The sequence below is a fragment of the Geotrypetes seraphini genome, chromosome 5, assembly GCF_902459505.1.
Source record: "Geotrypetes seraphini chromosome 5, aGeoSer1.1, whole genome shotgun sequence".
Lineage (NCBI taxonomy): Eukaryota > Metazoa > Chordata > Amphibia > Gymnophiona > Dermophiidae > Geotrypetes > Geotrypetes seraphini.
Genome location: NC_047088.1, coordinates 62,043,769 through 62,057,872, shown reverse-complemented (window position 1 = coordinate 62,057,872; position 14,104 = coordinate 62,043,769). Strand labels below are relative to the sequence as shown.

Below are 14,104 nucleotides of genomic sequence, written 5' to 3'. Positions count from 1 at the left end.
GGAGCCAACACACCAGAACTTGCAAGGAGGGAACATGAAGGAAACAGAACATCTTCCTCCCCCCTCCTCTTCATCATCATCAGCAGCAGCAGCCTCACCAAGATGGCGGAGGCGCAGAAGGTCGAAAGATCGCAGGAGCAGGGGCAGACCCCATTAGCCGGCTGACCACCCACGTGCATTGACTGCAGATCCCAACATCCAGCCACGCCAACTGACCACTCCTACCGCTCACAGACAATTGTTCAACTTTTTCAACAGATTCATCGCACAGCAACTCTCCGGGCAAAGGGCGCAGAGCAAGAGCTCAGCACCGAATGCAGAGCAGACACTGCAACCACCGGCAACATGGAGGCAGGGAGCAGAGAGAGCCGCATCACACTCTCCAGCCACAGACGGCTATGCCTCCGAACACAGTGGGCGCTACCAGCAAAGCTATGCTTCAACACGGGGCAGCCCACACATCAACAACCCAAGACACCCCAGACACAGAGCACGCGTCTGGGACAACACAGTCCGACATGCCGGCGGAGGACCTCACTTATCCAAAGTTCCTCCAGAAGGTAGTTTCCAAGCTGGCACTCACCCCAGTACAGGAGCTAGAGGCGACAGAAGAAGCACCGGGACTGCTGAAATACCTAAAGTTGCAAAAGGCCATAGCCGCACTACCAGCTCACAGAATGCTACTAGATTGCCAGGACCAGATCCGGAAAACCCCACGGTCAGGCCCGGCCGTATCCAGGAGGCTAGACCAAAAAAAAACCAGATCAGCGAGGCACTGGGCTTTGACAAACCACAGCTCCCTCACCAGTCCATCATAATAGAAAGTGCCCTTAAGAAAGCTAAGAGCAACCGCCTGCAGGTCAACGGCCCTCCGGGCAAAGAACACAGGACCCTGGACGCTACCGCCAAAAAGGTCCACCATGGCTCCATACTGAATGCCAAAATTGACTCTCACCTGTTCCACCTCACCCTGTACAATGATGCCCTCCGGAGGAAAATAGAGGAAACCCTAGACACGCTACACCCCGAGGGAAAAGCCTGCCTAGCCCCCATATTACAGGAAATGGAGGAATGCGGAAAACACATGATAAAAGCGATTTTTGACGTATTTGAAACATCTGCCCGCACGGCCGGAGTGGCCATAGCATCCAGACACCTGGCATGGCTGCAGGCATCAGGCCTACACGAGGACACCCATGAGCATATCGCAGATGCACCTTGCTCAGGGGAGAACTAATTCGGAGACAAAGTCACGGAAACAGTGGACACAATGAAAGCCAATTGCACAACTCTCCAAACCCTCTCCTCAGATGGCTTCGAAAAAACCCCGGCACCAAGGCGGCATAGCACCAACCACTATTGCCGACAAAATAACACCGTAAGGCGTTTCGACAACCTGACAAGAGGGCCGTCCCACAGACAGAAAGCACAACCCTGCAGCGCCCCTTACTAGCAAAGGCAGCACCAGAGGGAGGGAAAACAGCAGAAGCCAGCTACTTCCACCACCGCAAAAGCCGGGCCTAGTTTTTGACTCATAAACAAGGCCCTCCACCCCTGTTAGGGGCCGCCTCTCCGCATTCAACAAATCCTGGGAGAAGATAACAACAGAAAAACGCCAGCCAACCCACCAAAGAACTCATCCTCAGAGAAATCAAAGCTCTCCTTCAAGCAAGAGCAATAGAACCAGTATCCAAGTCACAGTACAACCAAGGGTTCTACTCCCACTATTTTCTCATCCCCAAAAAGACAGGAGAGTTCAGACCCATCCTAGACCTACGAGGCCTAAACAAGTATGTAACCAAGGAGAAATTTTGTATGCACTCCTTAAGAACAATCCTACAACTAATTCAAAAGGACAACTGGCTGGCTTCACTGGACCTCCAAGATGCGTATTCACACATCCCTATGCACTCCTCCCAAGGAATGTTTCTGCGGTTCAGGACCCAAACCCAGTACTTTCAATACAGGGTCCTGCCCTTTTGGACTCTCCTCTGCACCGAGAGTCTTCACAAAATATGTCATGGTAGCAGCGGCACACCTCCGCAAGAGCGCCATATGCGTGTTCCCTTACCTGGACCACTGGCTGCTGGGGGGTCCATCAGCCTGGAAAACGACAACAGCAGTCAATACAACGATGTCATTCCTGCAATCCCAGGGGTAAACACCAAAAAAACCGTGCTACAACCAGCATAATCAATAGAATTCATTGGGGCAAGGATCTGCACGCCCCTGAATGCAGTTTTTCTGCCCCACTCAAGGGGACAAGCAATACAAAAAACTGGTTCAGCAAATATCAGAGAGACACACATTCACAGCAAGAACAATACTACGCCTCCTGGGCCATCAAGCAGCCTCCATGCATGTTGTCCCACACACCAAACTCCACATGCGACCCCTTCAGTGGTTCCTCAGAAAGAATTGGAACCAAAACACACAGCCTCTGTCTCAGAGCCCAATGGATCAGAAAATTCGCAACAACCTCAAGTGGTGGACACAACAACAGAATTTGTACACGGGCAAGCTTTTCCAGCAGCCACAACACCAACTGACACTCACCACAGATGCCTCAAAACAGGGGTGGGGAGCCCACCTCCTCCATCTGAGAACCCCTGGTCACCTTCCGAGGCCAAACAACACATCAACCCGCTAGAACTCAGGGCAATTGGGAATGCCCTACAAGCCTTTGCTCCCTGGATCTCCAACAAGATCTTACTGATCCAGACAGACAATCAGGTGGCAATGTTCTATATCAACAAGCAGGGAGGTACGGGCTCACTCACCCTCTGCAGGGAAGCCCAAAAAAAAAAAATAAAAAAAATCTGGACATTTGCTTTATCAACCAATACTCTCATCCATGCCACCTACCTCCCAAGCCTGAACAACGCCCTGGTGGACAGCCTCAGCAGAAAGCTAGACCCCCACGAATGGTCCCTCCATCCGGAGATAGCCCAGGATCTCTTCCACAAATGGGGCCTCCCAACAAGGGGCCTCCTTGCCGCAGAGGACAACAAGAAGTGCCCTCAATTCTGCTCCAAAAGGCCGGCACAATACAGTCAAACCAGGGACGCTTTCTCCATACATTGGGGGGAACACCTGCTCTATGCTTTTCCCCCCATACCACTCATCCACAGAGTGCTACAGAAGATCAGGCAGGAGGCAGCCACAGTGATCTTCATTGCGCCCCACTGGCCGAGACAGGTGTGGTTCCCCTGCCTATACCAGATGTCGGCCCAGCCGCCAATCAGTCTACCGCTGCGACCGGACCTCATCACCCAAGGACCAGGGACAAACTCAGCATCCCAGATTGAAAGCACTAACACTGACAGCATGGATGTTGAAAAGCTAATCCTGGACCCTTTCCACATGTCAACCAGGGTGACCGAGGTACTGTGAGCAGCCAGACGCTCGGCAACCAGGAAATCATACAGGCTCAAGTGGAAAAGATTCCACATATGGTGTGTCTCGAAAGGAGAAGATCCACTCACCTGCCAGGTCCCAGTAGTATTCCAATACTTACTTGACTTATCCACAGCAGGCCTGAAAACATCCTCCATAAGAGTCCACTTGAGCGCTATATCAGCATTCCGCAACCGCATTGAGGACAGGACCCTAGCCACATACCCACTAGTGTCCAAATTCATGAAAGGGCTTATAAACCTGCACCCCCCGCCCACCGCCAGCGTGTGGGCATAATCCTCCGCAGGATAACAGCGCACCCCTTCGAGCCATTGGAGGATGCGCCAATCAAATTCATCACCTGGAAAGTAGTCTTGCTCATTGCCATCACATCAGCAAGGCGTATCAGCGAGCTACAGGCCCTGGTGACATACCCACCAGACACACAGATCCTTCATGATCACGCAGTGCTGAGAACTCATCCAAAGTTCCTATCTAAGGTAGTCTCATCTTTCCATGTAAACCAAATTGATAGTGCTCCCCTCCTTCTGCCCGGAACCACATATCAACAGCACGGAACAACTCCTACACATCTTGGACTGCACCCGTGCACTTCGCCTATACATTTAACGAACACAACACTGGCGAAAGGCAGTACAACTATTTGTCTCCTTTGACCCCAACAAGCCAGGAACACCAGTGGGAAAACGCACTATATCCAACTGGATCTCAAACTGCATTGCCTCCTGCTACGAGCAAGAGGGAGTGTCCCTTGAGAGAAAGACCACAGCACACCAACTAAGAGCCATGGCTGCAACATTGGCAAACCTCAGCAACACGCCACTTCAGAACATTTGCAGAGCAGCCACATGGTCTACCCCACACACCCTCACCAGACACTATTGCCTGGATCGCCCGAAAACAGACCTCCAATGACTTTGGTCTCAACATACTACGAATGGTGACCAAAACAGACACAGCAAAAGACACCAATACCTGGACTAGATGAACAGGACTATCTGATCTGTCTGAATCAGACAGAAGAGATTGTTAGACAGCTTATATTCTGCTATGTTGGCACAATTTGCACAATCAAAAAAAAAAAAAAAAGTGTTACTCAAACACCACGTTGGTGACATATATTTGTTATAATCGCTATCTGTTATTGAGATACATACTCTACCATGTTGGTAGATTAAAAAAAAAAAAAAAAGAAGAAGAAGAAAAGAAAGGGAGTGTTGGTCCAGTTCTAAGGACCAACATAAAGTTCCTATTGTTTACAACGCATAACCTCTGACTGGTCTCAGTAACTGGGGCTTTGTCTCTGTCCCTCACCTGACATTTATGCAGCCTCACCCTACCGCAGCGAGGTAGCGGGGACGCAGAGGGGACCATCCCCGACGGGGACCCCGTCCTCTTACACCCTCCGCACCCCGCAGCTGGAGAGTCACCAAAAGTGGGGCTGACTTATACTGCTTGTCCATGGAGAAAGCGAAGTTACTTACCTGTAACGGGAGTTCTCCGTGGACAGCAGGATAAGTCAGCCACACTGACCCTCCCTCCTCCCCTATGGGTGACACTGCAATAAGACTCAAGCTAGGGGAATCACTGGATTAGTGAGGGACAGCACAGGTATATATAGGGCTACCTGCACATGCTCAGATGAGGCTCCTAAAGCCTCACCTGAGCTCTGGGAGAGCAAATCCGAATTGGGAACGTAGATGACGTCACCAAAAGTGGGGCTGACTTATCCTGCTGTCCACGGAGAACTCCCGTTACAGGTAAGTAACTTCGCTGAGTCGCACGCTGTGAGGTCTTGCTATCCTGCTGGTCCTTAGAAAAAAAATCCAACTTACTTTCCTATAGAAAGTGTTTTCAGCACAGCAGGATACAAACCCTCACAAACCAGCTCCAGCCTGCCTCCCCAAGGATTTCCATTCTACAGAAGCTACTATAAGCATGCAGTGAGGGGTGTCCCATGTTACAGTGGCAAATGGAAAGTGGTTTGCATTTGTAGTGGAGTGACTCGAAAGCATCAAGTGTATTTTAAGCTGGATAAACTTTTTGCACAGCTCCACTGGTGATATTACTACATGCTTTGAGTTGCATCCTGCTATCCACAGAGAATACCTGCTACAGGTAAGTAATTTGGTTTCTACATCATCTATTGTTGCTGAACATATGTTAGGTTGAATAATGTTATTTTCAGTCAGCTGACAATGTTCATTGAATGTATTCAGGTTTCAGATATGCTCTCTTCCAGATGAATAAGTAGGAAATCAAATTCACAGACAGAACTACAATGATTCAGGGATATTCAAACAAATCATATTTGCCTTACTAACATGATAAATACCTCCTGGACGGCCACACCTGTCTCCTCCAAACATGCTGGCTGCCTCTTCCAAACATGCTGTGCAGGACAGGAGCGATGTTTGCGATCTCAAGCCTCGCACTGCACCCTTTCTGATTGGCTGCCACCGGTTCTTGTGACGGCAGCCAGTCCAGGAAGGGCGTAGGGTGAGGCTTGAGATCGCAAGCATCGCTCATGTCCTACACAGCATGTTTGGAGGAGGCAGGCAGCGTGTTTGGAGGAGGCAGATGCAGCTATCCAGGAGGTATTTACCAACAAGGGAGGTATTTAAGGGGGGGGGGGGGATTTAAGCATGCTGCGCCCACCAGGCCAGTCTGCAAAATTGATATATAGGCCATGGCCTATACATGAGGAAATACGGTAGTATGATATTCATTCCAGACAAGAAAAGAGCAATAAAATTATTCCAGCTTCTACTCTTTAACTAACTCAGTACTTCTTTTGTCGCAAGTCTCACTCATTTTACCTTTCTGGGCCAGAGTCTAAGTTGATCAAATACATAGGATCCTTGTACTTGGGTTCTGTCGAAAATCTTTCTCTGAAATTTGAGTTGGGCCTGTTAAAGAAAATAATCTACATTACAACTTCAAAATACTTTCCAGATCTGCCAGTGAACTGTAATTGCTGTGTTAGTCTTACTTGGCTATGTGGAAATAAGGGCCTAACAATGTATCTTTGACAAAGTTTCAAGAGTTGGGGGGTCATGTGATGGCAGAAGAATGGTGAGGACGTGTGGTGGGAGCTCTCTGGATATTTCAACCCAGATTTATCCTTTCTGAATTACTTAGGATTTTCTTCATCAATTTCATCAGTGAGTCTCACACTGGGTATGCCGCCACCTCAACAAGATTAGAAGAAAATGACAAAGCCTGTGGATTCTTCACAAAAACCGGCAAGGCCTACCAAGCAGCCAAACATGCAGCAGTGCTTGGTGCAGCAGGACACTACCTCCTCCCCCAAGTGGAATCCTTCCCCAGATGTTTCTACTGTTTCACCTGCATTGACTGATTACTCTGAGGGTTCGGCTCAATTGTTAGAGACTGTTGGCAGCAATTCAAGAGGGGACCACCTGCCTGGAAGCCTGACTGGGGAGTCTGAGATCAGAAGTGCAAGCTATAGTGGGCCAGGTGTTGGAAGCAAGCAAAGCATAACAGATTCGAAGGACAACGTGATGATTTGCAAGGATACCAACTCTCATGACACTGTGATAGCCGCCCAGCTGCAAAAGACAGAAGACTTAGAAAACAGGAGCCGCCAATCTAATTTACGAGCCGTTGGAGTCCCAGATAAGGGGGAGGAGGGCAATATGGTGGACTCTTTGGATTGGTGCCTCAAAGATTTATTTAATATGGAAACCTTTCTGGAGGGCTCATTAAATCCCCATGCAAACCACCTCCTGGGACACCAAAAGGGCTCCAAGGCATATTTTGGCAAAAATTCTGAATTTCCCTGCATAAAGAACTGTTGCTCTTCTGGTTCAAGAATCATAAAAATCAGCCGACAAAGGATTTTACTATTCTCAGACTTTAGTCCTGAGTTGGATTGCATTTTACAGCATCTGAACCCACTGAGCTAGTCAATCGGCATAATATTCTCAGCTATCCCTTGCTGGTAGTTCGCCTGGCTATCGTAGCTAAATCGAAACGTGGACCCTCCCTCACTGGTTCATTAAACACCATAACATTGCTGATGGAGAAAGATTCAAAGCAGCTCTTTGGTATCAGTTTGATTGCTGGAAATGTAGTTAGAAACCTATTTGGGACTGACTTGATCTTTATTCAAATTGGTAGTCTGGTGGCCTGGAGGCACCTGTTTGCCTGTGAGATTAATGTTTTCCTCGTCTGATTTTGACACCCTAACAAATGTGAATTGTTAAGCAGAGATATATGTGGCTTTTAATTCTTTTTCACTTTTTTTTAAATCTCATAGTGCCCATTACATTGAAATATGGTATTGGTGAATTGTAGTATATATAAATTTGATGATGATGTTTCACCATGTTGTGCGCTATTATGTGTTTCATTGTTTTTATTAGTTTAATTAATTTTTAATTAGTTTATTATTTTAATTATTTTATTAGTTTTTATTATTTTTTATTAGTTTAATAAAAACTAAAGTAAAAATAAAGGTTTCAAGAGTTATCCTCTGTTCCTCTGACCTGACGAAGAGAGGATAACCCTTCAAAACTTGTCAAAGATACTATTTTTTTATTGGATTAACTTAATGCATTACCTACAACTTTGTTGTTGACCATTATTTCCACAAATTTTCCATTTTTAAGGAAGAAATCCATAAATTTCAAATTAGCAAATATGAGCAAAAGGCAGGACCAAGCCCAGGGCAGCAGAATTGATGAGGGATAGTGCAGCTTCACCCTGTGTTCAACCCTTGCCTCATCCCATTTCCTCTGACAGATTTGCATTGGAAAAGGTGGGACTCAGCAGTACTTCAGTGTAGGCCTGTGTTCAAGGCCCCATCCTGTGTTGAGTTGCATTGGAGCAGCTGCTAAGAGTGGAAAGCAGAGGACAGAAGTAGGAAGGCTGCAGTAGAAAGGAAGAGGGGAGAGATTTCAGAATCCTCCTTGGTCGATAGGTAGGGAAGGGAATAGGAGATTCTGGATGCCTTGGAGGGATAATGATGACATTTAGGAGGGCTAGGAAATGTTAAGGGAGATGCTGGACATAGGGAGGTAGGGAAGTAAAAGGGAAGTTGCCAGACTGGGAGGAGGATAGGAAGAGAAGGATAAATGTTATAGAAGGGAAAAGAAGATGCTGGAGAAAGAAAGAGAAGGGGAGATCCTGAACACTGGAGGGTAGGCAAGGGAAGGGAAGGGGATATGTTGAATTGTTGGGGGAGATAGAGATGTTGGAGAATGGGGGAGGAGTAATGCCTTGAGTGAGTTGGGGTGCCTGGCTGAAGGTTTTCCAAGGACATCATATTCTTATTGACTGTCCTTGAGAAAAGGTGACACAAGCACTGAAAATTGGAAATATCATTATTCTCTGAACATAGATCAAACATCCTTCTACTGTAGTACAGTTCTACAGATATTTGGTCACTTTGTTCTGGTAGCTACTTTTGAGAATTTGGTATGGATTTGGAACTATTACTGGCATTAGCAGTTCCAAGCAAGTATGCACAGATAATGGTTTTCATATCCGGCACCTTTATATTCTTTGGTCACTTGTGTGTTTTTGGAGGTGTCCTGTATGAATATGCATTTGGGATGATGAAGTTATCTGCTCTATTGCACTATTTTAAGTTGCTTATATCTAGATTATATCTCTTTGAAGGGCTTGCTCTCCACACTGCCTACATGTATGCATGATAAAATAAATCTAAATTTTCTTACCTAATTTGGTCAGATTCTGATTCCTGGTCACTTAAATATTCTGGGACTTTGTAGATGGATCTTGTGGTCGGGGAATGTGTTAAGGGCCTGACCAGAATAGAAAATAAGAGAATTACTTGGAATGTACAGAACCAGGTTGTAAGTATTTCATAAATTTGTACCCATTATTACACAGTTGTATGGTTTACAAAATCACATACATAATTAAAACCAAGCAAACACACATTACTCAGTAACATTATAGGCAAGAGCAAATAAATGCAATATATATGTGGGGAAAACCCAAAATAAATTGGTACTCTAATAAGAGTGATGGAAACGTAATAAGTGAAAACAAAACAAAAATCACTCAATACTTGTAATATTCAGGTTCTCAGTGATGAAACACAAACACTTTGACCTAAAAAATATGCTCAGAGACGCGAAGCCAAAAAGCTAGGGGCCAAAGCCCCAAGAGGCATTGCCTCACCACCCATTCATTGCATATTGTGAAGTTCAGTGAATCACACAACTTATAGCTGTAGTCTAGCTTAAAAATTCATAACTTGTGAATTCAATTATTTGAAGCAGAACACTTAACTTCATCAAAGGTTCCGACGGGACCCGTATCGATCCTGCATCAAGGAACCAATTTGAATATTCTACACATTCACTGAAGAGCAGTGGTGTCTCAGAAACTTAAAGTTTCATTCAAAAAACGAGCCTACTCTGCTGATTTCTCCACTGTTTATTTTCTTGGTGTACCATATGTTTCTAGGTGTACCATATGTTTCCCTCTTCTCCCCTCTCCCTAAAAAATAAAACAATTAAACACGAAGATCCCTCTTGCTTCTTACTTTTCAGTACTTGGATCAGGCTTGCTGTACACTGAGGGACTTGAATTATCACTGTAGGTTTCTCTCCTAGTAGTAGTAATGGTGGTGGTTGTGTCCCCTGAGCCTGAGACAGACCTTGGAAGAAAGGATAAGCTTATTAGACATCATAATACCTGCTACAGAAACTTCATGATCAATTCTGGGCTTCTATAAACAAATAATTTGTATTTAGCTCATGCCTTTTCAGTAGAAGTTTAAGCCAAGTTATATTCTGGTAAAGTTTCTGAGGATCTTACCATTAAAGAGCTGTCTTTACTAAGCCACAGTAAAATAGCACATATTCATACTAATTTACTATATAAAAATTTACTGTAGGATTAATTTACCAGCAGTTTTGAGGTAACACTTGTTAGTCAATATCACAACAAACTTTATAGTTGCTACAACTAGGAATACCATGCAGAGTCTGAGATCCTGCCAGGTGCATGTGATCTGGACTGGTCAGTGTTGTAAGGATTTTTTGGTCTGACTTAGTATGACATTCTTTTTTTAATTTCATTCTTTTCCCCTCTGTCTACCCCTCCCCTAGCCAAAAGAATACAACTGGATACGCTATTATTGTATCTATGTTATGTATCATATTCATTTGCAGTTCCCTTTCATTTGAAAATGGTATTGTATTTATAAAGGTTGTTTTCTGAAAACAAAGTACTTCATGTCAACCCTGTGACTTAGGGGTCCTTTTATTAAGGCGCGTTAACCGATTTATCACATGCTAAAGACTAGCACGCACTAAATGCTAAGGCATCCATTATAGTCCATGGGCATCAGCATTTAGCACGTGCTAATCTATAGCATGCGCTAAATCAGTTAGCATACCTTAATAAAAGGACCCCTTAGTCAGTGATGTTCATTGCCATGTGGGTGACCTGGGTTTAATTCCTAAGCCCAGTTTCTGCTGTTCAAAATGTCTGGGACTTGGGTTGTAGAGACAGTATTTACAATGCTGGTGGGGGGGATAAGGTATGGGTAAAAGAAGAAAATCTGTATCACTGCACAAAGATGATTGTACCCTGAATTTGGTGACTTATGTATTAGGTTTCAGAGGAAGTCATGCTCTGCGGACTCTGCATAGTCTGTTGCCATTTTGATGCACAGGTGGAAAAATGAGAGGCTTCATTGTGTTTTTGGAGGTGTCCTGTATGAATATGCATTTGGGATGATGAAGTTATCTGCTCTATTGCACTATTTTAAGTTGCTTATATCTAGATTATATCTCTTTGAAGGGCTTGCTCTCCACACTGCCTACATGTATGCATGATAAAATAAATCTAAATTTTCTTACCTAATTTGGTCAGATTCTGATTCCTGGTCACTTAAATATTCTGGGACTTTGTAGATGGATCTTGTGGTCGGGGAATGTGTTAAGGGCCTGACCAGAATAGAAAATAAGAGAATTACTTGGAATGTACAGAACCAGGTTGTAAGTATTTCATAAATTTGTACCCATTATTACACAGTTGTATGGTTTACAAAATCACATACATAATTAAAACCAAGCAAACACACATTACTCAGTAACATTATAGGCAAGAGCAAATAAATGCAATATATATGTGGGGAAAACCCAAAATAAATTGGTACTCTAATAAGAGTGATGGAAACGTAATAAGTGAAAACAAAACAAAAATCACTCAATACTTGTAATATTCAGGTTCTCAGTGATGAAACACAAACACTTTGACCTAAAAAATATGCTCAGAGACGCGAAGCCAAAAAGCTAGGGGCCAAAGCCCCAAGAGGCATTGCCTTACCAACCATTCATTGCATATTGTGAAGTTCAGTGAATCACACGACTTATAGCTGTAATCTAGCTTAAAAATTAATAACTTGTGAATTCAATTATTTGAAGCAGAACACTTAACTTTATCAAAGGTTCCGACGGGACCCGTATCGATCCTGCATCAAGGATCCAATTTGAATATTCTACACATTCACTGAAGAGCAGTGGTGTCTCAGAAACTTAAAGTTTCATTCAAAAAACGAGCCTACTCTGCTGATTTCTCCACTGTTTATTTTCTTGGTGTGCCATATGTTTCCCAAGCATGCATGGAAAACAGTCCTATAAACCCCCCTCTTCTCCCCTCTCCCTAAAAAATAAAACAATTAAACACGAAGATCCCTCTTGCTTCTTACTTTTCAGTACTTGGATCAGGCTTGCTGTACACTGAGGGACTTGAATTATCACTGTAGGTTTCTCTCCTAGTAGTAGTAATGGTGGTGGTTGTGTCCCCTGAGCCTGAGACAGACCTTGGAAGAAAGGATAAGCTTATTAGACATCATAATACCTGCTACAGAAACTTCATGATCAATTCTGGGCTTCTATAAACAAATAATTTGTATTTAGCTCATGCCTTTTCAGTAGAAGTTTAAGCCAAGTTATATTCTGGTAAAGTTTCTGAGGATCTTACCATTAAAGAGCTGTCTTTACTAAGCCACAGTAAAATAGCACATATTCATACTAATTTACTATATAAAAATTTACTGTAGGATTAATTTACCAGCAGTTTTGAGGTAACACTTGTTAGTCAATATCACAACAAACTTTATAGTTGCTACAACTAGGAATACCATGCAGAGTCTGAGATCCTGCCAGGTGCATGTGATCTGGACTGGTCAGTGTTGTAAGGATTTTTTGGTCTGACTTAGTATGACATTCTTTTTTTAATTTCATTCTTTTCCCCTCTGTCTACCCCTCCCCTAGCCAAAAGAATACAACTGGATACGCTATTATTGTATCTATGTTATGTATCATATTCATTTGCAGTTCCCTTTCATTTGAAAATGGTATTGTATTTATAAAGGTTGTTTTCTGAAAACAAAGTACTTCATGTCAACCCTGTGACTTAGGGGTCCTTTTATTAAGGCGCGTTAACCGATTTATCACATGCTAAAGACTAGCACGCACTAAATGCTAAGGCATCCATTATAGTCCATGGGCATCAGCATTTAGCACGTGCTAATCTATAGCATGCGCTAAATCAGTTAGCATACCTTAATAAAAGGACCCCTTAGTCAGTGATGTTCATTGCCATGTGGGTGACCTGGGTTTAATTCCTAAGCCCAGTTTCTGCTGTTCAAAATGTCTGGGACTTGGGTTGTAGAGACAGTATTTACAATGCTGGTGGGGGGGATAAGGTATGGGTAAAAGAAGAAAATCTGTATCACTGCACAAAGATGATTGTACCCTGAATTTGGTGACTTATGTATTAGGTTTCAGAGGAAGTCATGCTCTGCGGACTCTGCATAGTCTGTTGCCATTTTGATGCACAGGTGGAAAAATGAGAGGCTTCATTGTGTTTTTGGAGGTGTCCTGTATGAATATGCATTTGGGATGATGAAGTTATCTGCTCTATTGCACTATTTTAAGTTGCTTATATCTAGATTATATCTCTTTGAAGGGCTTGCTCTCCACACTGCCTACATGTATGCATGATAAAATAAATCTAAATTTTCTTACCTAATTTGGTCAGATTCTGATTCCTGGTCACTTAAATATTCTGGGACTTTGTAGATGGATCTTGTGGTCGGGGAATGTGTTAAGGGCCTGACCAGAATAGAAAATAAGAGAATTACTTGGAATGTACAGAACCAGGTTGTAAGTATTTCATAAATTTGTACCCATTATTACACAGTTGTATGGTTTACAAAATCACATACATAATTAAAACCAAGCAAACACACATTACTCAGTAACATTATAGGCAAGAGCAAATAAATGCAATATATATGTGGGGAAAACCCAAAATAAATTGGTACTCTAATAAGAGTGATGGAAACGTAATAAGTGAAAACAAAACAAAAATCACTCAATACTTGTAATATTCAGGTTCTCAGTGATGAAACACAAACACTTTGACCTAAAAAATATGCTCAGAGACGCGAAGCCAAAAAGCTAGGGGCCAAAGCCCCAAGAGGCATTGCCTTACCAACCATTCATTGCATATTGTGAAGTTCAGTGAATCACACGACTTATAGCTGTAATCTAGCTTAAAAATTAATAACTTGTGAATTCAATTATTTGAAGCAGAACACTTAACTTTATCAAAGGTTCCGACGGGACCCGTATCGATCCTGCATCAAGGATCCAATTTGAATATTCTACAC

The 14,104-nt window shown here is 43.6% G+C and overlaps 1 protein-coding gene across 8 annotated transcripts in view; it reads right to left on the bottom strand.

The window, feature by feature from the left end:
• The window catches only part of ZNF185 (zinc finger protein 185 with LIM domain), a 171,398-nt gene that overhangs the window by 21,111 nt on the left and 136,183 nt on the right, over nt 1–14,104 (bottom strand). For 6 of the 8 annotated variants that reach the window (XM_033946210.1, XM_033946208.1, XM_033946209.1 and 3 more), the window contains 6 exons: nt 13,458–13,544; nt 12,134–12,247; nt 11,283–11,369; nt 9,959–10,072; nt 9,123–9,209; nt 6,237–6,326 (listed from right to left, as the gene is read on the bottom strand). In XM_033946210.1, coding sequence (XP_033802101.1) covers nt 6,237–6,326; nt 9,123–9,209; nt 9,959–10,072; nt 11,283–11,369; nt 12,134–12,247; nt 13,458–13,544 — 579 coding nt within the window. The remainder of the gene's footprint in view (nt 1–6,236; nt 6,327–9,122; nt 9,210–9,958; nt 10,073–11,282; nt 11,370–12,133; nt 12,248–13,457; nt 13,545–14,104) is intronic. The other 2 variants (XM_033946215.1, XM_033946214.1) reach the window with 1 other exon arrangement.